Source organism: Oryza brachyantha, chromosome 7 (assembly GCF_000231095.2).
Source record: "Oryza brachyantha chromosome 7, ObraRS2, whole genome shotgun sequence".
Taxonomy (NCBI): Eukaryota; Viridiplantae; Streptophyta; class Magnoliopsida; order Poales; family Poaceae; genus Oryza; species Oryza brachyantha.
Genome location: NC_023169.2, coordinates 11,809,428 through 11,834,685, shown reverse-complemented (window position 1 = coordinate 11,834,685; position 25,258 = coordinate 11,809,428). Strand labels below are relative to the sequence as shown.

The 25,258-nt window shown below is 46.2% G+C and overlaps 4 protein-coding genes across 4 annotated transcripts; 3 read left to right on the top strand and 1 right to left on the bottom strand.

Annotated features, from left to right (window-relative positions):
• The first annotated feature begins 1,416 nt into the window (after positions 1-1,416).
• Positions 1,417-4,977, top strand: LOC102709478 (probable 5'-adenylylsulfate reductase 1, chloroplastic). The gene is made up of 3 exons (XM_040525873.1): positions 1,417-1,581; positions 1,893-2,202; positions 3,575-4,977. Exons 1-3 carry the CDS (start codon positions 1,524-1,526, stop codon positions 4,629-4,631), a joined length of 1,425 nt encoding a protein of 474 aa, XP_040381807.1. The 5' UTR covers positions 1,417-1,523; the 3' UTR covers positions 4,632-4,977.
• A 4,529-nt stretch (positions 4,978-9,506) lies between these two features.
• LOC107304608 (lon protease-like) lies at positions 9,507-10,974 on the top strand. The gene has a single exon (XM_015839530.2). The coding sequence runs from the start codon at positions 9,742-9,744 to the stop codon at positions 10,600-10,602; it is 861 nt and encodes a 286-aa protein (XP_015695016.2). The 5' UTR covers positions 9,507-9,741; the 3' UTR covers positions 10,603-10,974.
• A 515-nt stretch (positions 10,975-11,489) lies between these two features.
• Positions 11,490-13,405, bottom strand: LOC102709192 (ribosomal RNA small subunit methyltransferase, mitochondrial-like). Its single transcript, XM_006658538.3, has 2 exons — positions 12,942-13,405; positions 11,490-12,834 (listed from the first exon to the last, which is right to left on the bottom strand). The coding sequence occupies exons 1-2, from the start codon at positions 13,308-13,310 to the stop codon at positions 12,103-12,105; spliced, it is 1,101 nt and encodes a 366-aa protein (XP_006658601.2). The 5' UTR covers positions 13,311-13,405; the 3' UTR covers positions 11,490-12,102.
• A 2,408-nt stretch (positions 13,406-15,813) lies between these two features.
• Positions 15,814-23,057, top strand: LOC102708913 (probable potassium transporter 14). The gene is made up of 10 exons (XM_040526210.1): positions 15,814-16,161; positions 18,438-18,666; positions 18,772-19,020; positions 19,172-19,222; positions 19,337-19,597; positions 19,798-19,850; positions 19,924-20,038; positions 20,168-20,422; positions 20,672-21,194; positions 22,059-23,057. Exons 1-10 carry the CDS (start codon positions 15,883-15,885, stop codon positions 22,588-22,590), a joined length of 2,547 nt encoding a protein of 848 aa, XP_040382144.1. The 5' UTR covers positions 15,814-15,882; the 3' UTR covers positions 22,591-23,057.
• Positions 23,058-25,258: the final 2,201 nt, after the last annotated feature.

Sequence of the window (25,258 nt, the reverse complement as noted above, 5' to 3'; positions counted from 1 at the left end):
AACGATATTTTTGTAAATAAAAAATTATTTGTTTGTAAAAATTTTATATACGTGTTTTTAGCGATCTAAAAGATATAGATTGAAAATAAGTCACGATAAAAAAAATCTTAAAATCAACATTAAATTTAAGGTTAAAAATTTAAATTTAGCTTATAAGTATAATAATAGAAGCAAAACATGCTGCTGCTAATGTCTTCGCGGTGTTTGTAGGTGACACTGAAACGTCTACCTGAATTTAGAAGTGAGATATTGTTACAAAGAATAAAAATAGAAACAAATAAAGTAAGCCATCGGTGGGTGTGCGGAATAGTTAACTCTTAGACATTATAATTTGTCCTATAAATAGGATATTTTCTATGTGTCGGCCAATCAAGTATAAGAGTAACTAAATTATGCTTAGGATAATGAGAAGTTACAATTCATGGGCTTAACAGAGGATACTAACCAATTTTTGTGGGAAAGGGGAGTAATATATGGTTCTCGCTCGCAATCCCACCATAGTAATTTTTTGTGTTTCTTTAGAGCATGTACGATGGTAGAGCCTATTGTGTGCTCTATCTCAAGTCACGTCATCAATAAGAGTTTATTTTATAATGATACATATAAAGATAGAATTAAATATGGTTTTTCATTAATGTAATAAAATATTTTTTATTAAGTTAGTTTTCTTTTTATACATTGCCATGCAAGAAAATTTTCTTTAATAAATGCTAAGAGTCGATTCTAGGCCGTTGCCATACATGGCAATAGTTTTTCTCTCTCCTTCTCTCTTTCCTTCACGTCACCAAATTTGTATACGTGACGACTAAGAAAGTTAGCTAATAGACATCTTTGTACGTGTCCTTAAGTACTTTACACTATTGTTTATATCTAACTTGAACAATAGTTTTTGTTTTTTGCGCTCGCCTTACAACTTTCTATAGTTGGGCATGTTTTCTGTTTACGTTTCTGAGCTAGTCATGCCGTTAGCATGCATTAGGTGCCTTCCTGCGTTCTTCAACCTTTATATCTGTCCAACACTCTAAACCAATCCAATTTTCATCCTGTCACCATTTATTGTCATAAAGATTATCCTAAGTTCGTCACCATTAGCATATTTGCTCCGTTTCTTATAAAAGTAAACCTTTTTAGACGGATGGAGCCAGGGATTACCAAAATGACAGGCGTGGCGTGTGAGGTGGCACCACCGTGGCGCCGACGCCACTGCCGCGTGGCCCCCACCCCCTTCCTGTGGCTCCGTGTGACGCCACTGCTTCGATCGGCCAGGGAGCCCCCTCCCGTGTGGCCAGCCAATGGTTACATGACACGTGTCCAGCCATCCCGCCGCTCCCGAATCCGTCCAGGTGCATTGAACACAGCCTCCCGCGCGAGGCTATATGTGGCCGCCATCCCTCTTGACCATACGCCACAGAAACCACACAGAAGTGAAGGCAAAAAAGAGAGAGAGAGAGAGAGCATTTCGTGCTGCTCGGAGATCTTGTCCGAATTTTTGAAGGGAGAAGAAGAGGAGGGATTCGGTGGTGATGGCTTCCGCTACCGCTTCCATCTCGTCCCACTCCGTCGCCCTCCGCGACCTCAAAGGTGAGGATTCCGTTACGATTCTCTGATCTCCGCTTCATCGCATTCAAGTAAGATCGCCGTTCGTAGAAATTTGAGATGGATTTGAGGGTTTAGTGCGGAAATTGAAGTCTGGGAAGCTTGAGGATTACCTCCCATAAGCTCCAATTTTTGGTCCAAAAACTCGAGAAATTAAGTGCTGGTTTGGGTTGCTCGACAACGTGCGCGAAGCATCGAGATTTCTCCCAGCGAAAATGCGTAGCATCCGCATTTGTGGCGAGATTTTATTGGTTTTTTTTTTGCCTAAATTTTGCGTCTGTTTTGGGCTCGTGCAGCCGCGAGGATTGGAGCCGTGAAGCAGCAGCAGCAGGTGGCCGCGGCCTCCCCGGCCGCGGGCACGGCGGCGAGGGCCCAGCGCGCGAGGGCGGTGCGCCCGCTGCGCGCGGCGGAGCCGGCGAGGCATCCCGTCTCCGCCTCGGCCGCCGCGGCGCCGGCCCCCGCGCCCGCGGCGGAGGAGGCCCCCGCCGTCGAGGCCGCCCCCGTGGACTTCGAGGCCCTGGCCCAGGAGCTGCAGGGCGCGTCGCCGCTGGAGATCATGGATCGGGCGCTCGCCCTGTTCGGATCCGACATCGCCATCGCCTTCAGGTGAGCGCCCGCCCTCCCCTTCCACCCCGTCCCGGGGTTTTCCCATTCCGTGGCGGATCATCATCCGCACCCGTTAGGCTCACGGTGCACCGGGCGTAGGCGCGTACGAGCCCGATCGCCCGCCTAATCCCAGATGATGCGAGCAGCATAGCATCATCACGGTATCTTCCGAAACCCAAACGGGTGGTCCTGAAGATTCCTGCAGTTTCCTAGGAGTATTCCGTATCGCTACGGCTGTCAGGTGGGACCACAAGTGTGTCAACGACGTTGCTGTTCATGTAGTGTTATTGTCACCCAGCAGCTATTTCCCTATTTAGGAAAATTTCATCACATGGGGACGATTATTATACGGATCTTGGCGTACAAATCCATTTCGGCAAAACATTTCCTGACTTTAGAATATGTCCAAATTCGTAGCATGGACTTGATAATATTAAGAAACGAGGAGTAAATATGAGCAAATATAATTTGAACCGTAGTTAGTGTATCACACCATAGTCACTTTCTGCGTACAATTTAGTTTGCCATTGATTTTGTGTTTCCAAGTATAAGCGGGTTGTAATTACTGAAACGGGTCAGGCTGGGGTACGGGCGATGGTAACGGAAGAGCATATAACCCGTTTAGCTGCCCGGTTCAATGTATTTGGACGTAGTACCACCCCCACAACGTTTGAGCAAAACTTATGAGCATGTCCAGGATCAATGTATCTATGGCATCCCCGCCGTGCTAGAATCATGGCCCACCAGCCACGCACAAGCAGACAAAATAGTTGCTCCACTACGGCACTGCACGAATAGTATACCCTATCTCGTCCATGATCTAACTTTAGCAAAGTCAAAAGGGCGAATGGCACGAGGCCAAGTTGAACTTGTGTACCCGTGTGGGCGTGTGGCCGTGTAGGCAACACCGGGTGATTAACCGCATCACGGTATATTTACAATAATTTATCATGGTATATTTAAACGAGCAATAATTTATGAATTAAATTTTTATATAAATATTCTTAATAATTTAAAACCAATGTTAGGTAAAAAAACCTTTAAAATTAACTCTAAATTTAAGATTAAAATTTTAAATTTTAAACTTATAAGCAGGAGCGGATCCACTCCTATGATAACTAGGGCTCAAACCCTAGGCATATGATCCAAACTCCACATAAATTCTTGATAAATTTAAGAAAATAGTTAAATTTGTACATAGTCAGGACAAAATAATTGATTTGAGGCCAAGCTTAGCTACGGCTGGTTTTGCTCTTTATAAGCATAAGCAGATACCAAAAGATGAGATGACCACCTGATCAGATCAAATTCGAGTTAAATTTGCACAAAATTTGGTGCGAATTACCAATCAATTGCCATATTGAATTTGCAGTGGCGCGGAGGACGTGGCGCTGATCGAGTACGCGAAGCTGACGGGGCGGCCGTTCCGGGTGTTCAGCCTGGACACGGGGAGGCTGAACCCGGAGACGTACCAGCTGTTCGACAAGGTGGAGAAGCACTACGGCATCCACATCGAGTACATGTTCCCGGACGCCGGCGAGGTGCAGGAGCTGGTGCGCGCCAAGGGCCTCTTCTCCTTCTACGAGGACGGCCACCAGGAGTGCTGCCGGGTGCGCAAGGTGCGGCCGCTCCGCCGCGCGCTGCGCGGGCTCAGGGCGTGGATCACCGGCCAGCGGAAGGACCAGTCGCCCGGGACGCGCGCCAGCATCCCCGTCGTCCAGGTCGACCCGTCGTTCGAGGGCCTGGCGGGCGGCGCCGGCAGCCTGGTCAAGTGGAACCCCGTGGCCAACGTCGACGGCAAGGACGTGTGGACGTTCCTCCGCACCATGGACGTCCCCGTGAACGCCCTGCACGCGCAGGGGTACGTGTCGATCGGGTGCGAGCCGTGCACGAGGCCCGTGCTGCCGGGGCAGCACGAGAGGGAAGGGAGGTGGTGGTGGGAGGACGCCACGGCGAAGGAGTGCGGCCTGCACAAGGGGAACATCGACAAGGAAGGCCAGCCCGCGGCGGCGGCGGCGCACAAGGCCGGCGGCGGCGGCGCCAACGGCAACGGCTCGGCGGGCGCGCCGGACATCTTCGAGAGCAGCGGCGTGGTGAGCCTCACCCGCGGCGGCGTCGAGAACCTCCTGCGGCTGGAGAACCGCGCGGAGCCGTGGCTGGTCGTGCTGTACGCGCCGTGGTGCCCCTTCTGCCAGGCCATGGAGGCGTCCTACCTGGAGCTCGCCGAGAAGCTCGGCGCGGGCTCCGGCGTGAAGGTGGCCAAGTTCCGCGCCGACGGCGAGCAGAAGGCGTTCGCGCAGAAGGAGCTGCAGCTGCAGAGCTTCCCGACCATCCTCCTCTTCCCGAGCCGCACCGCGAGGCCGATCAAGTACCCGTCGGAGAAGAGGGACGTCGACTCGCTGCTCGCCTTCGTCAACAGCCTCCGATGAGAGAAACCATCGTTCTCGCGTCGATCGATGCCGTTTTGCCCGGCTGCCACACGCTCGTCCTACGCGTGCATTACTCGCTGGGAAATTCGAAGAGTTTTAGAGGTTCTGATGCAGTGGCCGCGTCTATAGCTTTCGCTGCTACTTCACAGGTTAATCCTGGAAGCTCTCTGCTCAGTGAGAGGGCGACTTGTACTAGCTAGTAATAACAAGAGTATTGTAATGGTAATTAATTAAAATAAGAATTTTGGGCTATGGAGCTTTTTTGTCATGGTAAGTGCAAAACTTCGTCGCTTGCAACTGGGCAACCACACGGATCAGCAAATGCAATAGACGCGATATACATCACTGATATCCAATGATGCACATGGAAAAATTTCTCAAGATACCAATACATGGTTATTCACAAATCATCCATGCTACATCACTCCAACACAAAACCTGCTACATCACTCCAACACAAAACCAGAGTAGCGAATGGGTCTGTAGCATAATGGTTATAAAGGTCTTAGTAGTCGTTAGCGAGGTGCGTTCTCAGGGGGAGCGTGCGTGCGTTGCAATCATCAAAAGATTCAAAACCTGAAAATTTGACTCCCCCGGTTTTGGACAACAATTTCGTCCTGTACGGTATATTAATCTTTTGATGCAGCACTTACACGGTAATAACGGTTGGCAGTGGCGTAGCCAGGAATATTTCACTAGGAATAACAGGTAAACTCTAATGTCGCTAGTCAACATAACATGCACATTTTTCACTAGGAATAGTAGGTAAACTCTAACGTCGCTAGTCAACATAACATGCACATTTTTTTTACTACCGCAATCACATATATGAGTACAAATGCAGTTAAAATGTGGTAAAAATATATGAATAGCACTAACAATATTGATAATCAACTAATTTAGCACGCACGTGTTCAAATATTATGCAAAAAAAACTAGTTCAAATAAGAATTCGACCATTCACAAATCATTGGAGCAGTAACTATGAGGCATTTAGCCATTCACTTTGAGGCATTCAGAAAATGATCAAGGATTTTAGATTTTTAGATTTGAGTCACCTTGGACTGGAGCCGGCCATTTGGCCAGTATGGAGTTGACTGAGAAAATGAGGTAGGGGCATCCGGGCAGGGGCGAAGGAAGGAGGCCTAAGAACGGATGCAGAGGGTAGGGTTGAAAACGGATCGGATTTTTTCCGGATTTCGGACATGTTTTCAGGAACGAAAACAACCAGTCGGAAGTTTTTTAGAAATCTTTAGAAATGGTATTGGAATCGAATTTTTTCCGAAATCAGAATCGGATACTATAAGAGGACTATGCCAGAATGCAAAATCGGTCGAGAACTTTCCAGAAAATTTTCTGGAATTACGTAGCACATGGTAGATAATACACTCCTTTCCGGCATTCGGACGCCGTTCCAGCGCCTGACACCGTGTGCCACCACGCCAGCCCTGTCTCGCCGTTCGCCGGCCGGACGCCCCTGACGCCGCCAGCCTACCCCTTCCTCGCTGTCGGGGATGCCTCCAGCCCGCCCCTGCCTTACCGCCCCTGACGCCGCTCCCGATGTTCCCCTGCCTCGCCACCACCCTCGACGCAGCCCCTGTCTCGCTGGTAGCTGTTCCCAATAGTGCGACGCTGCTGCTGTAGCCTCACTGCCGGACCGGAGACCGCACGTTAGTGCAGTTTTGATGCCTAGTCTGTATTTTGATTACCCAACAAGTTCTTGCTCACGTTCTGAACTCCACGTTGATTTTCAGCAGGATCAAGTCACCTCCACTTTGATTTGTTTATTGTTATGGAGCTCCAACTGATATGTTGTTCTATATTTTACTTTGAGAATTTGATATGTTATTTTAGAAAAAAACATCTCGATACTCATTTTGACGTGTTTTTATAGTTCGATAATTTTTCGATACCGTATTTGCTCCATTTTCGTTTTCGATATTGTCCGATTCCGTTTTTGTATCCGAGGTTTCCGATTCCGGTTCCAGTTAAAAAAAATGAAAATAGAAACGTTAGAGATGGTTTCCGTCTGTTTTCGAGACGTTTTCATCCTAGGGTAGGGAGACAAAGCCCTAGCAAGGTAGTGCAGCGTGACATACCAGTGGCGACCATGCCGATGACACTAGGGGGCCACTCAACTGCTTTCTAGTGGTATGTACCGCGTTTAAGCTGCTGTGGGTGCCTAAATTTAGATTGAGTGGACACATATATGATGAAAATAGATGAATTCTAGTTAAAAAAATTTTTAAAACGGGTTTCATGTAACCCTCCTCGCTTCAAGCAGCTCCGCCCCTATATGTGACTGACATAAAGCTCCCATGGATTCTTTTATTTTTATGATACAATTACTATTTACATATGGTCCATTATATATCTTTTTTCTCTGACTATAGTAACACACACATGTAAGTAATATGTCAGACGTAGACTAGGTCAACATTCATGTATGATGAAACTACCCTCAAAATAGCTAAGAAACTCGATTTAAACTGGTTTTTGATAGTTAGTGATGCTCTATATCTGATTTTACGGTTGAGGGACACAAATCAAACTCGGATTTTACAGTCGAGAGATGCAAATTAAACTTGACCGATAGTTGAGATCGGCTTGTTCCGACCTAGCTATCCAAGCAACAAAAGGAAAAAGTCCACTAAAGGTCCCTCAACTAATCGGCAAGTTCGTTTTTCATCCCTTAATTGGAATACCATAAATGTATACCCTTCAACTAAAAAATACCGTGCAAATTCGGTCCCATAACATGATTGACTCAGTCATTGCGTGGTTGCAGATGAAGTGGCATAAGATGACCCCACATATCAATTATTTCTCATTTTCTTTCTCTTTCTTCTGTCCCATGCTCTCCTCTCTCTCTTGTTCCTTACTTTGCATGGAGCGGCGGCGGTTAGGCACGTGCAGGCGCAGGAGGGGCGGGGGGCTGGCCGAGCTACGCGGGAGCGGTGGCGCTGGCTGGAGTCGGCGCGGGCGGCAGCGGCGCTGGTTGGATTACTCGTCGCTCGGCGGATGCAGTAGCCGACGAGGGGAGGTGGTGCCGTGGCGGTAGTGGACGCGGCTGATCATGTCCTGGAACTCGTGCTCGCCCTGCCCGTTCCCAGAGCTGAGCTGCTTCACCGCCACCTCCTCCCCGTCGGGGAGCACGCCGCGGTACACGTAACCGAACCCGCCCTGCCCCAGCAGGTTCTCCTCGGAGAAGTCGCCCGTCACCGCCGTGAGCTCCTCGTAACTGAACGCATTCTTGTCGAGTCTAGCCGGCACCGGAGGAGGCGGCGGCTGCCGGCCGTGCGGGCCCGTCGAGTGCATGTCCAGCACCGGCCGTCCGGGCGCCGCATGCCAGTTGATCGACAACGGGGCGATCTTGTTCTGTGGCGCCGGCTTCGTGCCGCCGGTGTTGTGGTGGCCGGTAGTACGCCGTGCTGTCACCTGCGCCGCGCGCCATTGCCGTCGTGATGGTCAAGAACACAGCAAGCACGACAGGTCACAGCTGTTGGTGTCTAACCTGTTAGACTATATGAAATATTATGTAAATGCATTGTGTATACTGGCTCGGCTGTGATCTAGGAGTTATGTAGTAGTTAGTTAAGATAAGATGTTTGTTATAGCCTCTAGATAATCACGGCTGATGGTAACACATGCATATATATCCCTGTACTCCCTACGCCGTTTAGTGTGCCACAATTAACATGTATCGTCGAATCTGAGAAGGTTGACGCTCCACATAACCTAGAAGCAATTCTCACGCACACACACGCTGTCACCTGGAATTTAGAGCAGAACTCACAATCGAACACCTAGCGAGAGTACTGTAGGCGAAACGGCAACAGAACAAGCGAACAGAACAACAGAACAAGCGAACAACTGAAACGTGAGCTCGTGCATTCTCTACATGCAAACTGATAAACATGCAAAATAATTCAATGCTCAAAATGCAACAAAGTATGTTCTACCAGCAAGATGCAGCGGGATTAACTAACAACAGCAACGGCGTGCGCGCCTCACCTTGGTACCCGGAGGCGTCGTGATGGTTCTGCCACCGCTGCCTGGCCTTCTTCCTCCTGCTGCGCTCCGGGAGCAGCAGGCGCAGGCGGTGAGCAGGAGGACGAGGAGCAGCGCCGCGCCGACGGTGGCGACGACAACCTCCGACGTCGCATTGAGCCCACCGGCCCCTTTAGGGGGGCTGTCACTGAGGCGTCTTGCATCGTGCGACGGCAAGTAGACATGCGCCATCAAGGCGGTGGCGGCAGCCAGTGACGACGTCGACGCCGCAGCCATACAATCGGTGGTTGTCGCTCCAGGCAGCGCCGCCGCCGCTCGCGCCTAGCTCGGTCAGCCCTCCGCCCCAGCTGTGCCTGCACGTGCCTAGCCGTCGCCGCCCCATGCGAAGTGAGGAAAAGAGAGAGACAAGAGCATGAAAGAGAAGAAAGAAAGAAAATGAGAAAAAAATTTGAAGCTACTGACATGTGGGGCCATCTTATGCCACCTCATTCAAAACCACTCAAAAACGAAGTGAATCCGGCTATGGGACCAAGTTTACACGGTTTTACTTAGTTGAAGGGTATATATTTCTGATATTTCGGTTAAGCGATGAAAAACAAGCTAGCCTATTAGTTGAGGGACCTTTGGTGGACTTTCTTCGCAACAAAATGTACATAAAAGGCCGTCAGCCCGTCCACACAACTCGTCCCTCTTTGTGGTTAGTACGGCCCAATAACCTTACAGCCAGGTCCAGGTTCACCCGTAGGCCACGCCACCTCACTCCAGCTCCAGGTGGATAAGCCCCCACGTGGACTCCTCCACGCCATCGCCCCGCCCACCGGCCACCGCATTACCAACGTTTCCAGCTTCCCACGTGGGCCCCACAATAACAAAATCAATCCTCCCAAGAAAGAAGAACAAGAAATCGAAGAGAGAAGGGAAGAAAAAAAGAAATCCCATGGCTCCCCTCCCCCTCCCCCTCCCCCTCCTCCCGCAAAACCCCCGGTGAGAAATCACCCCGCAAAATCCACCCCGCAACCATTCCCCTCCCCCCCTCGCGTCGCGTCGGCCGCCGCGGGGGAAAAAAAGATCCTCCGCCTCCGCCTCCGCCCCCAATCCAATGGCGCTCCTCCCCCAAATCCTCCCCTCCCCTCGCCTCGCCTCCCCCAGCGACGCATTCCGCCGGGCGCCTCGCGTGCACTCCGCCGTTGCCTCCTCCCCGGGCCGTCGAGGAGGCCGAGGCCGAGGCCGCCTCGCCACCGCGGCGGGGTCGGGGCCGTCGGCGTCGGAGCCGGAGCCGTACCAGCCGCCCGAGTCGGACGACGGGCTGGTGGAGCTGCCGCTGTTCCCGCTGCCGCTCGTGCTGTTCCCGGACGCGACCCACGCGCTGCACATCTTCGAGTTCCGGTACCGCGTCATGATGCACACCGTGCTGCAGACGGACCTCCGCTTCGGCGTCGTCTTCTCCGGCTCCGGGGGCGGGGCGGCCGACGTCGGGTGCGTCGGGGAGGTCGTCAAGCACGAGCGCCTCGCCGACGACCGCTTCTTCCTCATCTGCAAGGGCCAGGAGCGGTTCCGCGTCGCGCGGGTCGTCCGCACCAAGCCCTACCTCGTCGCCGCCGTGCAGTGGCTCGAGGACCGCCCGCCCGCCGAGACCCCCGCGCCGGGGGAGGACGCCGAGGCGCTCGCCTCCGACGTCGAGGCCCTCATGCGCGACGTCATACGCATCGCCAACCGCCTCAACGGCAAGCCGGAGAAGGACGTCGGGGACCTGCGCCGGGGCCTCTTCCCGACCCCTTTCTCCTTCTACGTCGGCAACACCTTCGAGGGCGCGCCGCGGGAGCAGCAGGCGCTGCTCGAGCTCGAGGACACCGCCGCCCGGCTGCGCCGCGAGCGGGACACGCTCCGCAACACGCTCAACTACCTCACCGCCGCGTCCGCCGTCAAGGACGCCTTCCCCTCGTCGCCGTCGTCGGGATGAGGTGAAGCCTTCCTCCTCTCCTCTCCTCTCGCCTTTGCCGCCACGATGATAAGGAGTTTGTGGAGGGTATAGGACTAAACTTTCTTATCACTTTTTTTTTCGCCTTTTAGTTTTTCCTCTTTTTTGTCACAATTCTACGGCTAGGTTTTACTTCGATGCAGCTAGCATTTTAGCGTGTAAAATTGTACTATAATTCGGTGTGTATTAACTCAAGAAAAATGTGGGGCTGTGATGATGATCCATGATAATGATAAGAATTTTGCTTTCTCAATTTGATGCTTCCACCTTCAGGTGTGGAATAGAATGTAGTACACTATTGTGAATTTTGATTCGCAATTCGAATGGAATATTTGATAGGATTCTAATCATCAGTTGGCTATTGTGAATTTTATTTGCAGTCCAATACTCCAATGGAATGTTGGATGGAATTCTGATTTATGTGGCAAAGACCAGCTTAGTTAAATTCTAGGGGGTGATTGTTTTATAGTTGTGTTGTTAGCGATCTAAACGCCAAGGCTGAAAAATAAACTACGATAAAAAAATACCAAAATTAACTTAAAATTTAAAATTGAAAATTCAAATTTTGGCTTATGAACATAAGCCGCGAAAAGACGAGGGTGTATCTTCACTTTACCCACTTTATATGTAGTACCACCGGCCTAAGGAATGTACTAAATGATGCGATGATGATGATGATTATGATGGATACGTCGTGATGGAAGCATTTAGAGCTAATTTGAAAGCCGCTGCAGGGATTTGAAATCGATTGATTAACCTATTTCTTGCATCTCCATCTTTTGCAGAAGTTCTCTCTTTTTGTTAGGTTAAACTAGTTAGTATTTTCACTCACCAATCATTTGATGACATGACAGTAAGATAGCGAGGTATGAGAATTTAATGAAGTTATATAAACTGTGCATATATATGCAAATGATCTGCTCAAATGGTCATTTATCATGGACATATTGCTTGATTTCAATCAATGAACAGTGCTGATTTACTAACCGAGTACCAGGTAGAAAATGAATAAATGATTGTGACTAATGCCAAGTGCGGTAGATGAAAAAGAAAAAGTTAATTCCAACTTCACCTCAGCAAATAGTGATCCAGGATGTAGAAGTGCCATGGATAATGCTCCAGCCTCCAAGATATGTCTCTCTCAGTAGCACTGCGTTTACAGTTGCATGCGGCATGCCTGACTACATAATTTTCTCCACACCTCCGAACACATTCAGCCTACACCTACTAGCAGAAGTTGCTGTTTCAGCCAAACGGCGTCGGTTGATCATTTCATGATCGAAGCACCGGTCATTGGCCATCATAGTTGCTGTAATTTTTGACATGCTGCGATGCGAATTGACGAGGTGGCTGCCAGTGACGGCTGACCTGCTGTGAGGCGCGGGCAGCCGGCCGCCATGGATGGCCGGGACGTGACCTCAGCTGCAAGCATGCAGCCTCACTTCATCCTCTTGGAGTCTTGGGTCGAGAGAAAGCCATGGTCTACTGAAACCGGACCCCTTGTTCGTTGAGCAACCTGAGCAAGTGCAGGAGCTCGTCGTTCGACAGCTTAGACGGCCTCTTGCCGGCGAGCTCGGAGGACTCCAATGCACCGGCGATCTTCGCCTTGAACGCGGTGACCTCCTCCTCCTCACTGAAGCTGGCTGCTCCGTCGTAGCTGCCATTGCAGTCGCTGTCGCCGATGTCTCCGTCGTCACCGCCGCCAAGCGCGACGAGGCAGCTGCTGCCGCCGCCGCCACCGGCATTGGAGTGGCGGCGTTCATCGGCGCCATGGGACCTCGTGAACAGCTCCAAGACCTTCCTCTTCTGCTTGAAGATCGCGCCGAGGGTCTTGTTCTTCTGGCCGAAGCACGCCCGCGTGAAGGCCAGCCACTCGGCGAGGTCGACGTCGGGCGCGGCCGCCCTCGGCCGGATCTCGACGAGGGAGGAGTCCACCTTGGGCACGGGCACGAAGTCCCTCTTGCTCACGTCCATGAGCAGCCTCGCGTCGGCGACCATCCGCACGTTGGCCGCCAGGCGGTTGTACTCCGAGTCGCCCGGCGCGGCCACCAGCCGCCGCGCGAACTCCTTCTGCAGCAGCAGCGTCGCCGCCCGGAACCGGTAGGGCCCGAACAGCAGCTTCGCGATGAGCGGCGAAGAGATCCCGTAGGGAATGTTGGCCACGCACACGTCGAACTCCGGGAACTCGGTCTCCACGGCGTCCCCGGCGATCAGCTGCCAACCGAGCCGAGGGGCAAAAGACGAGAGCACGTTTATTTATCCAGCTTTTCGTTTTTCGTGGAGACATTCGATCGAGCAGCTGGTGGGCGGCGGACACGAACCGTGAGCTTGTGCGCGAGGCCGAGAGCGTCGACGCGGGCGGTGACGGCGTCGACCATGCGCGGGTCGATCTCGACGGCGGACACGCGGGCGGCGGCGGAGGCGAGGAGGCGGACGGTGAGGTTGCCGGTGCCGGGGCCGACCTCGAGGACGGCGTCGCCCTGGCGCAGCGCGGCGCGCCGGACGATGGCGTCGAGGACGCGCGGGTTGGTGAGCAGGTGCTGCCCCCGCGGCTTGTGCAGCCGGAACCGCCCGTCCCACGCCTCCGCAGCCTCTGGCGAGGAGGAGGAGGAAAAGGAGGCGGCGGCGGTGCGGGAGGCGCCGAGGCGAGCGACGTGGTGGCTCCGGATGCTGGAGACGGCACGGTTCATGTCGGCTTTGGTTCGGCTCAAGCCACAGCTGGGCTTCGGCTCGGTTCAACCATCAATGTCGGATTTGGGAGCGTAGAGGAGTTCATTTGCGAGTAGAAATTCCACAATCCACAAAACTGTTGCAGATGTAGTGCAGTAATTTTTATGAACTTTCTACTTATAAACATGTCGGAAAAACAAATATACTTATCTGTTTAGGGGTTGATTGTTTGTTTTATTTAGGAAAAAACTAAATGAGATATTTGTAAATAAAAAATAATTTATAAATAAATTTTTTATACATGTGTTCTTAGCGATATAAAAGTCAAAGCTGAAAGATAAACTACGATGAAAAATCTTAAATTTCAGTCTAAATTTAAAGTTAAAGATTTAAATTTTAGCTTATAAGGATAATTAGAAGGTAAGGATGGGGATGTTATCTGTACTAGCAAAATACCCATGCTTTGCAATGGATAAAGATATTACAAAATATTATAGTATTTTTTTCTCAACTATCCTAATATCACTTGTTTGAATCAAATATAGACTATTTCATAATATTAAGAAATAATATGGACTAATTTAAAAAAAAACTAGTGGGTGATAGATTTATTATCACCACCACCAGAGACATTTAAAATAGTATATAAAATGAGATATTTATAGGATTTGAGTATAGTAATTTTATCTAGTAGTAACTATTACTACCACTGTTTCCTATTATAAACTTTGGTTTTATCTCAAGTCAAAAATTCTTTAAGTACTACCATGTTATAAAAAATATATAACGATATTATTAACATAAAACAAATATATAATAAAATATTTAATAGTAGATTTAATTAAACTAATTTGATGTCATAGATAAATTTATATTATTCTATAAACTTAGACACACTAAAAAATGTTTGACTTATGGTATATTTGAAGCGACTTGTAAAATAAAATGGAGGAGGTATGATACTTGAGTTACTAAAACCAATATTTAAGGATTTCATCATCTCTTTATCTATCACTTTGTTCATATTTAACACAATTGGTATTCTTACTACTCATTGATAAATAGAAAAAAAATGAGTGAATCCATGTTGAACTGTACGATTAGGTGTGAAACCACAAAATTTAAAAGAGTAGGGCTAAACTAATGTAGTATTAACTATTTTTAAAATTTGTATGGTAATTTTACATAATTTTAAAAGAGATAATGGACGTAGACCTAGGGCTCCAGCCATAGCTACCCTAGGTCTGAGTCCGTCCCTACGTATGATATACTTAAACGTTAATACAAGAACTTAGACAAAATGTTTGGATGGAAGAACTCAGGGCTAAAGAGGCAGTATGGTTTCTAGTAAGGTGAAAAGGTCATCAACTCACCAACAAGTAATCTTTTTTAATGTTTTTGTAATTTTTTTTAATCTTGCCATGAAGATGGCAAACCACGATGGCTTAATGCTATGAGTTGATATAGCAAGAAGTACATAATAAAGAGACCATTTTTGTGCTTAGGTTTGGGTCTCTTGGGCCACCAAGGCAATTGATCAATTGATCAAGGTTAGTTCATAATGAGATTTTCGTTGTTGTCTGGTCGCTCCTGGTCACATGAAACTATGTTATAGTTTGATCAACTCTCTGACAACTACATTTGTAATTGATTCATAAGATAAAACCATAATATTATTGGTTTCTTGAAACTATATGTGGATTCTCCTACATAACAATGCAATAAAAAAATTAATGTTGGGTTATTTAAGGAATTAATCAAGGCCCAATTCTTTAAAAGCAAAAGGGGTTACAGTTCAAAGGTCACTAGGGACCGGACGCTAGCTTTTCATCAAGCCACATGTCTATGTAGCCAGGTTCCAAAAACAGGGGAAAAAACCTAGCTAGTGGATGTCCATGGTAAAACTCATAACACTGGAAATCTAAAACATGATGTGAAAACTAAGGATGCACCCAACGCCAACTTTTGGCTCCATCTTTTGCACATTGTCGATAAGAGTAGCTTCATTATTTCTTTGAGGTTTATCATCGATTGATTTCAATTACATCTTCTGTCACATTTTATAATTACGTAATAGAAAAATAGGCTTCGCTCAAATCAAGTAATTCATATTGAGTGCGTGAGATTATAATTTGGCGCTTGCTATTCTTTACCATAGATCAAAGTGCTATCTTTTATACAAGTTCATTTAGTCAACAATTTCATATTATTGAGTACACTAGTATAAACAACTATGCTCCGGTGAGTGACACATGACATCTATATAAATAACCGTTGCTATTACACTTTAATTAAACACTTTGTTGACTAGAGATTTCAGCACGTTGGAATTTAATCCAACTTTATCGCTTCACTTAGAAAACTAAAATTAGATACAGAAAAAAATCAAAAAAAAAAACAGGTGAAAAAAGGGCGAAGGGTACTGCAGAATAGCTGTATCCTACTCCACTAGACTGCAGTTCCGTTTCGTCTCCAGTCATCCTCTCTCTCTGCCCTCCGACCCCTCCTCCCCTTCTCCCGTTCTCCGTTTTGCCAGAGCCCGTGTAAACCCTCCGCCGCGCGCCGGCGCCCCGCTCTCCCGCCCGGATCCGAATGGAGACCGGCAGCGGCGGCGGCGCCAGGACAAGGCTGCCGAAGACGGAGTCGGCGGAGATGCGGTGGGTGGCCCAGGGCGGCGCCTACGAAGAGGACGAGATCGAGAGCTCCGACGACGGGGCGTACGACGGCCCGGGCTCCCGCGGCGGCTTCTCGGACTCCGACGACAACTACGAGGAGGCCGAGCTGCTCCGCCAGCGGCTCGTGCGCACGGGCCCGCGCGCCGACTCCCTGGACGTCGAGGCGCAGGACGTCGCCGGCATGTACCGCCACCAGGTGCGTACGCGCACCTCCTCCTCGAGTCCTCCCCACAGCCTTGGTTAAGATTGGCTGCCTCTATTTGTTTGTGCCCGCAAGTTGTTCGATGTATTGCCTAGGCGAGGATGTGCCCCAGCTGTTTGCTTGTATTGCTTCCGTGTCCTAGGTTTGATTGTGCGATTTATGAACTGCTGTTTATACGAGCTTGAGACCTGAAAGCTGATAGAGTCTTAATTGATTTTAGAATGGGGGTGTTTTGTGTGGTGGGGCTGTTGAATTTCATCTGGTTGGTCTGACCAGTCTATTTAGCAGCTCATAGTATGTATAGTATAGCTATCCATGTGAATGCATGAAGATGTTTGCATGCCTTTCTGAGGAACCTATTAAATTGATCGTTCCACTCCACAAGCTACATGCAAGCTATTGATTCTTGATTATTGCTTAGATGAATGAAATTTTTGGTTTGGTGTTTGGCGAAAGTTTGTTGTATGTAGGTGACACATCCTCAGATGCAAGTGTTATATACAGATTGTGGGCAGTTCTAAGAATTGTAATAACTTCCCTACACTCTGTTTTGTTGGTACCTGTAACATCACATCTAAGTCGCATTACCCCCAGGATGTACTTATGGTGTTTGGATATTGCAACGGCCTTGTAGATGTGATACAGTGACCACAACAATATAGATTTGTTCGGTCATGGATTTTAGTTTTGCTGTGAATGCTTATTGGATCACATAGACAGTTTATTATGATCTTCTATTTCTGTCGCAAACATTCTTTTATTCAGCCATTTCCTGTAGCCTAAGTCAACCTAATACACGAAATGTATATGGCAAAATTGTGAAAAACACCATATACAACATGCATAATTAATGTGACACAATTTTGAGCCTTTTCCATGTATGGAAGTATACCTCGCCAGGCGCTGGAGCATGATTTCTATTTTAATTTATTGTTAGTCTTCTACTTCAGGCTAGAAGTTTCTCCTTCCATTCCAAAATATAAACATTTCTTTCCCTAAAGAAAGCACTTCTAGGATTCAAACTTCTTACACAATATAAGTATTTCTTGGGCACTGATTCCAATCTATGGAAATCCATACATTTTCAGCCAATGAGATGCTTCGGAAGGGAATCTAAGTTACTCAATTCAAATTTTGACCACTGAAGTGACTAAAAGATAACATCTTCCCTCTGCCTTAGTTTTTGCTAAAGAACATAGAAACCCTTATATTTCAGAATGGAGGTAGTAGAACCTCGGGGATGTGAATAAGGAGCTGTAGCATATGGGAAGTTTTGTTTCATCTCCTGTTTTGGTTTTTGAGAGTAAAATTGGTTTGTGAAACTGAACTGCAGTAGCATGGGGTGCATTCAGACGCCTAAGTGGAACTACTGGTGATGAATGAGCGAGACAAACTCGTTTATTACTCTTTGTTTCTTCACCTTTAATGGAGTCAAATTGAACCAATCACATGGGTTACCAGTACATTTATGATTTATCCTGAAAATTGTCTACCATAAATTTACAGTATAATAGTGTTAATAGATTTGATGAATTTATACTCTAGAAATTATCGGCCAAAGTTGTGTTTTAGATACCATGTCAATTTTGATTGCTACCCCCTCCATTTCTTTCCCTTGTCATTTAGGGCATCGATGCAGTCTTCAATGCACTTGTTTTATCATTCCCCATACTTGTATATATATGAAAGTCTGTAGTACTATAAAATACAGTCAAGTGAGTCATTATATCAGCACAACATGTGTGAATGCTCTAATTGCTCTTTGTACTTGCTTAGCTCTACAACTCAATTTTTTAAGCATATTATTTTTTTCTCAGATGATAGGTTTTTTTTTGTGTATTTTTTACACAGTATAACAGACATGCGATTTTGTTTCAACCAATTAAAAATATTTTTTCAACAAGACTTAATTTTGCTATTTTCATAACCTGTTGCAATGCACATGCATTTAGCTAGTTATTAAAGTGTTTTTCGTGACAAATCTACTAATGTTATTTTCATTTATTAAATATTAATGAGTTAGAGAGTTAAGATTGTGAGGTTTGTCTACACTTATTTTAAAACGGTATCTAAAAAATAATAGATGCAGTATATTGGAATCTAAGGTGTCATTGTAACTTGTTTGATAAGCATCTTTCATTAGACATTGGTACTGCACATCCAAACATTGTCTCTAGATATATAATGCCTGGAAAATGTGGTGCCATCTTCATTCGAGATGCATGAGTATCTGCACTCTGCTGATTTCTCAATCCTTCATTTTCTTTCAGGAAATTACCTTAGGCAGGGGTATTGTGCTGGCTCTTCAGACACTAGGTGTCGTCTTTGGGGATGTTGGTACTAGTCCATTGTACACTTTTGATATTATGTTCAACAAGTACCCTATTACTTCAAAGGAGGATGTACTTGGAGCACTCTCTCTTGTAATATACACTCTGATTCTAATACCATTGCTGAAGTATACTTTCATTGTTTTATGGGGAAACGATGATGGAGAAGGTATATCTCATTGTGTACTACTAGTAGGTCACTGTAAGTAGACTTTACATGCTACTTTTGTTTAACTTTTATATTTAATAAAACTACGTTCTTTATGTTTGGCAGGAGGGACATTTGCCTTATACTCACTAATATGCAGGAATGCAAGGGCTAGTCTGCTTCCTAATCAACTACGCTCTGATACTCGTATATCAAGCTTCCAACTCCAGGTGCCTTCGGTAGAACTGGAGAGGTCTTTGAAGATCAAGGAGCGTCTTGAGACTTCATCTATGCTAAAGAAGCTACTTTTGATGCTTGTTCTTTTTGGTACTTCTATGGTCATAGCGGATGGTGTTGTCACACCAGCAATCTCAGGTTCACATATTTCTGATGTGTTGTTCGTTGAATTTCTCTTTACTGTGTTTGATAATCTTCATATTTTCTTTTACGAGTAATATTGTGCCACATCAGGTTTTATCATTCTCCTAGAATTAATTTTGTTCCTTTCTATTGGTAAAATCTGCAGTGATGTCTGCTGTCAATGGCTTGAAGGTCGGAATATCTAGTGTTAATGAAGGTGACCATGGAATCTCTGTTTATTGACACATGGCACTAATTGATTCATGAAAAGAATTGAGTTTGTACTGTATATGGGTTCATCATGCTTAGTTTTATTGTGAAACTTTTTCAGGTGAAGTTGTGATGATCACTGTTGCAGTTCTTATTGTTCTGTTCAGTCTGCAACGATTTGGGACAAGCAAAGTGGGGCTTGCTGTTGGTCCTGCCTTGTTCATATGGTTTTGCTGCCTAGCTGGAATAGGAATTTATAACATCAAGACATATGGTTCAGCTGTATTATGGGCATTTAATCCTATGTACATCTACTATTATTTTGAAAGAAACCCAACCCAAGCTTGGATGTCTCTTGGAGGATGTGTTCTATGTGCTGCTGGTGTGTGTTTTATCCATGCTGTTAATGCTATTTGTGTGTATTCTTGAATATTAAATTTTCTAAGAATGTGTTTACTTCAGGGACATGTTTTTCTGTAGTAGGTCATAAGTAACCTTTTGCAGCTTCAGTATTTTTATTCTTATAGTTTGTGTTATTTGAACTTGAATTATAAAGATGTTAACGAGTTTGTCTTTTTACAGGATCTGAGGCAATGTTTGCTGATTTGTGCTACTTCTCTGTCAAATCTGTTCAGGTAGACTTCGTATTGTTTTAGGAATAATGTTGCACCTCACATCCTTATACTTAATATGTCTAATATGTTGCAGCTTACCTTTGTGTTTCTTGTTCTTCCGTGCCTGCTACTGGGTTACCTAGGGCAAGCTGCATATCTTATGGAAAATTTAACAGACAATCAGCAGGTCTTCTTTTTATCAATTCCAAGTAAGATAATCCTGTTTATCCATGTACCTCTTTCAAATCTGATTAGTTGATTGCTACGTATTGTTTTTGTAAAAGCGGAAATGAAATTATATTGGCACCCTTTATAGATATTTCCGCTTGGTGTTGCAGATCAGGCATTTTGGCCAGTGGTATTCATAGCTATTCTGGCAGCCATAATTGCTAGTCGCACAATGACAACTGCTATATTCTCAACAATAAAGCAGGCCACATCTCTTGGCTGTTTTCCCCGCCTCAAGATTATTCACACATCTAGAAAGTTCATGGGTCAAATATACATCCCAGTGATGAACTGGTTTTTGTTGATTTCTTGTCTTGCATTTGTTACAGCATTTGGGAGCATCAATGAGATTGGAAATGCATATGGTATGTGACTTGTTCCATATAAAAGTAAAATAAATGTATTGTTTTTTATTTTCCAAATAGACATTGATGCCCTATATAATTAAGCACTGGATTGTTATTTTTACATTTTTCCTTTTATGCTAACAACACTAAAGATTATTAACACATATGACTTAAAATGGAGAGCGAACTTCTGAATAACCTCTTCGCTACTGAAACCACTGCCACAGTGCCACTGCAAATCCTTCTAATGCCTGGTAACAATTGCAGGCATAGCTGAACTTGGGGTCATGATGATGACTACAGTGTTGGTGACCATCATAATGCTTCTGATATGGCAGATAAACATCATTGTAGTTCTGTGCTTTCTCACCCTCTCCCTGGGTCTGGAATTAATTTTCTTTTCTTCAGTATTGAGCAGTGTAGCAGATGGGAGTTGGGTTCTTTTGGTATTTGCGGCTGTCCTGTACTTGATAATGTACATATGGAACTATGGAACCAAGTTGAAGTATGAAACTGAGGTTAAGCAAAAACTTTCAATGGATTTGTTGATGGAGCTAGGTTGTAATCTGGGCACAGTCAGAGCTCCTGGAATTGGATTACTTTACAACGAACTTGTGAGGGGAGTTCCTGCAATCTTTGGTCAATTCCTCGCCACATTGCCAGCCATACATTCAATGATCATATTTGTCTGCATCAAGTGGGTTCCAGTTCCTGTTGTACCTCAGAATGAGAGATTTCTCTTTCGTCGGGTCTGTCCAAAGAGCTATCATATGTTTCGCTGCATTGCTAGGTATGTACACCATTTTTTTGGGATTTGGTAGTAAACTAAAATTTTTTCTATCTCCTACAACGAAGTAATATTTGCCTTGAATTATGCTCCTTTGATGGTTGGATATATAATAAACGCAGCTACTTGTGTTTTATGCTGTGACCATCTGTTTGTGTTTCACGTAATGCCTGAATCTGCTAAAAACAACTTTGCTTTGTTGGCATCTCTGACAGTTTTGTGAATGTGTAGCTGGGGCTGGTGTCCCCTTAAAGCTGTAATATGCTTGATATAGTATCATACTGTTGTCACAGTGGGGGGCCAGAGATGGACTATACCTCCCTCTATATCTTTGACACTCCTTTAAATTCTTGTCAGGGCTTCTATCAAGCTTTGGTTATAGTCCCTGACATGAAATGATTTCTTTGGGCCATTGGGTCTAATCTCTGCCACTAACTTCAGTGAATGAAAATGGATTTCTTTTTTTTCTTTAAAAAAAATCCACTTGACTGCAGCTATTGAAGTCCATTTAAGCATTTCTGTACCAAAGCGTGGTGCTAATATTTACTAGTAGTGATTCTGTGTCTGTGTTCATTAACATTTGTTTTATTCGTCCTGGCCAATATTGCTGTCACAGCTTTCTATCCGTGCATATCTACCCCAGTAGTTCATATCAGTAGCTATATGTGAAGCAGCTGGCCTGATCTCTAGATTCTATCTTTATAGGTGGATATTGATATATTGAAAAGGTAATCTGTAGTCTTAAAAAAATTATGCAATGTGTGATGATTGAGTCGGTAGTCTAGCTGTACATCCAATTTTAAGCACCAATGGAGTCATTTCCAGTGTAAATTTTCTTGCATGTTAATTATTCATGGATGACTGCAGGTATGGGTACAAGGATGTACGCAAGGAGAATGACAACAAAGCATTTGAGCAGCTTCTGGTGGAGAGTCTTGAGAAGTTCATACGGCGAGAGGCCCAAGAGCGCTCCCTAGAGAGTGACCAATATGATGTTACAGATTCTGAAGAAGAGGTTGCATCAGCTTCATCAAGAGTGTTCGTTGGTCCCAATGGTAGCATCTATTCTGCTGGCGTTCCACTCCCCGCCGATTTGGCTGGTACTGAGAACCCAACCATTGGGTCAAGCATGTCATTTGATGGGTCTCTGGATGAGGCAATCGATGGGATGGGAAGCCTAGACAACGAGCTCTCCTTCATCAACAGGGCCAGAGAGTCGGGCGTGGTGTACCTTCTGGGCCACGGCGACATCAGAGCTCGGAAGGACTCCTTCTTTGTCAAGAAGCTTGTGATCAACTATTTCTATGCCTTCTTGAGGAGGAACTGCAGGAGAGGCATTGCGACGCTGGGTATACAGGAAGCCCAGATGATGCGGGTCGCGATGCAGTACATGGTTTAGGGGTTGTCAGCTTGTGCTGTTCTGCATCCATTTTGATCTTTGGTGGTAAGGAAACTAAACTCATTAGATCTAGAGGGGTGAGAGTTTTTCCTTTTTTTCGAGAAGCTGCTTTCCTCCCAACAGAATGAAACACTAACAAAAGGTACTGCTTAACTGAAGGCGATCGAAAAACTAGTCCATTCAGGAATATTAACAAAAGGTCACTTTTACCTCCATCATTTATGTCTGAACGTTTCCCTGTTGTAAACGATACCAAACGCCGTCCTGGTGAAGCACTGGAGCCTCTGAATGTAAGCCTTGTCATGTCCCAGCGGTGCCACCCCCAATCCATGCATGTAGCAGGGAATGGCGGAATGCTACTGCCAACACAAAACCTGCTCTGGCGGCATTTGCTTGTCTGCTTGTGTTTAGAAGAATCGACGACAGGCAGAGCTATCAATTGTCACAGCTGCACGGCTGCACCAATCACTCAATCACAGATGCAGGGCAGTGGTGAGTATCCTTGTACACGCCGTACTTGGGCTCACATCAGATCGGTCTCCTTCAATACTGGCTCTGTAATCTTCTAAAAAAAATTCAAGTATTTTTGACTATATAAAAACTGGACAGACGGTCCGACGGAGATGCAATGCCCAATCTCTGTCTATACCTATATAAACCAAAATGCTTATATTTTTGGAGCGGATGGGGCCGAGTACGTGCTAACCGAGCGTTGGTGAGATTAAACGCAAGCCTGAAGCATATATCCTGCATAGGGGAGCCTGCTCTGTCACCACCACCACGATGTGTTCCTGTCGATGTCTATTTGCATTTTGCGTTTCCGCGTGTCGATTGTACGCGCACGAACGTGCTGGGGGTTGTCAGTTTTTGGGCTCGGTGGTGCGCGTCGCGATCAGCGTGAGAGATTTGATTGATAGGATGCGATGGATGGAACCGAGAATCTCCCAAATGCGAGATACGGACACAGAGCGAGTGACCGGCGTCCATCCAGGGCCATACGTGAGCCACGGTGCCTCGTCCGTGCTTTTACCAGACTCTTTTCAGGAATTTCACAGCGACTGAACTTTTTTTTTTCCCACAAAATCTATAAAACTTACATGTTCTCGAAGTAATTCCTAGAGCGAGTAAATCGACTCTAAAATTTATTACGTTATATTTATGCTTACCATCATTCTTATTGTGGCAGCAGTGGTGACTAGGGATGTCAATCGGGTACAACAGGCATAAGTATTGTCTACACATACCCATACCCATACCCACAAGAGTATTAATTTTATGTCTACGGTTAAACCCGTTACTACGTTCTAAGCAAAAAATATGCCTAAACCCGTTACTACGTTCTAAGCAAAAAATATGCCTAAACCCGCTACGCGCGGGCTCTGTATACAATAGAGGAGAGGACTAGGATGGGGGCTAACCAGAGAGGATGTAGTTTCAGCACGGTTGGTGGTGGGAACGGGGACGCTAGGTGCTAGCATCATGGGCGGCAGATTGAGGCGCGGGCTTTGGTGTCGGGGACAGTGACTGGAGCACCGATATCGAGGGGAGGTGGATAGGGGCATTGGTGGGCCAACAACCAGGGAAGGGGTGTGAGACTGTGAATGCAGGAGGCAGACGACAATGTAGGTGCCTATGAGGCGGTGAGGATGGAGGAGGGAAGCAGTGATGTGCTCGCGTCAGGTGGGGGAGGGAATGGGAGAGGTGGCGGCAAGTGTGGAGGCAGGAGGAGTGCAATCGGGTGGAGGCATGAGGAGTGTGACAAGGTGGTCTAGCTATAGAAACCCTAGAATCAATGTTTTATATCCTATTATTTGGCCCCACATGTCAGTCTCTGTTAACGGGCAAACAAGTGAAACGGGTATGGGTAGTAACTACCCGTTCCCATGCTCGTTTTTCCATTGGGCAGTGGTTTTGACCCAATAAAAAACCTGTGGAGTACTAAATAGAGAATAAACCTGACCCTAATAGATTTTTATCCAGGGTAAACAGGCATAATTGCCATCCCTAGCGGTGATTCCCATGCTAGTGACAAATTTGCCTCCGGTGGTGGCTGCTTAGACAATCAAGGCTCCTGTGAAGGTTCTCATGACTCCTAAGGCGGTGGTCGTTGGGTGCTAATAGGCATCGATGATAGTCATGGTTGCCATGCTTTATGTGTCGGTCATCATGGCCCTCGTTAAGGTCGTGGCGACCATGGCTATCCTCTTGCCTCTAGTATTGTTAGCGGGAGTGATGACCACATCTCTAGTAGCGTCGGTGGAAGTTTACAGGTCTTCTCTTTCCTTGCCTCCCTTGTGCCCCGGTTGATCAAAAGTAAGTTTTCATTACCACCATCCTACTCCTTCCTTGGTTAAGGTTATCTATATTTTAGGAGTGTCTTCTTCTAGTACTTTCAGTAGTAGTTATGTCGAGATTTTTGTTTATGTTGAGCGGAAACCGCCTGTTTCACCTTAATTTGGTAGGACAGTATGCAATTAACACTCTTTAGATTTGATGATGAACTTTATAACGATCCTTTATTGAGTCTAGTGAATCTCGCACAAAATTGACGACTCAACAACAAACCTCGATGGTACCATTTCCATGAAGGGAGTTGAATTACATAAGATTTGAAGTCGGTTTGCTTAGTTTGGTTAGTTTTACCCTTCGATAGGTTGGTTTCGGATGG

What these genes read in the sequence shown, in the direction of transcription:
- LOC102709478 (XM_040525873.1), top strand. Translation starts at nt 1,524, where the DNA reads ATGGCTTCCGCTACCGCTTCCATCTCGTCCCACTCCGTCGCCCTCCGC. An exon ending in CGCCCTCCGCGACCTCAAAG is followed by an intron (nt 1,582 to 1,892) that starts GTGAGGATTCCG and finishes GGGCTCGTGCAG; the next exon opens with CCGCGAGGATTGGAGCCGTG. An exon ending in GACATCGCCATCGCCTTCAG is followed by an intron (nt 2,203 to 3,574) that starts GTGAGCGCCCGC and finishes TTGAATTTGCAG; the next exon opens with TGGCGCGGAGGACGTGGCGC.
- LOC107304608 (XM_015839530.2), top strand. Translation starts at nt 9,742, where the DNA reads ATGGCGCTCCTCCCCCAAATCCTCCCCTCCCCTCGCCTCGCCTCCCCC.
- LOC102708913 (XM_040526210.1), top strand. Translation starts at nt 15,883, where the DNA reads ATGGAGACCGGCAGCGGCGGCGGCGCCAGGACAAGGCTGCCGAAGACG. An exon ending in TGTCACACCAGCAATCTCAG is followed by an intron (nt 19,021 to 19,171) that starts GTTCACATATTT and finishes TAAAATCTGCAG; the next exon opens with TGATGTCTGCTGTCAATGGC. An exon ending in TGAGATTGGAAATGCATATG is followed by an intron (nt 20,423 to 20,671) that starts GTATGTGACTTG and finishes TAACAATTGCAG; the next exon opens with GCATAGCTGAACTTGGGGTC.
- LOC102709192 (XM_006658538.3), bottom strand. Translation starts at nt 13,310, where the DNA reads ATGAACCGTGCCGTCTCCAGCATCCGGAGCCACCACGTCGCTCGCCTC. An exon ending in GCCTCGCGCACAAGCTCACG is followed by an intron (nt 12,835 to 12,941) that starts GTTCGTGTCCGC and finishes CTCGGTTGGCAG; the next exon opens with CTGATCGCCGGGGACGCCGT.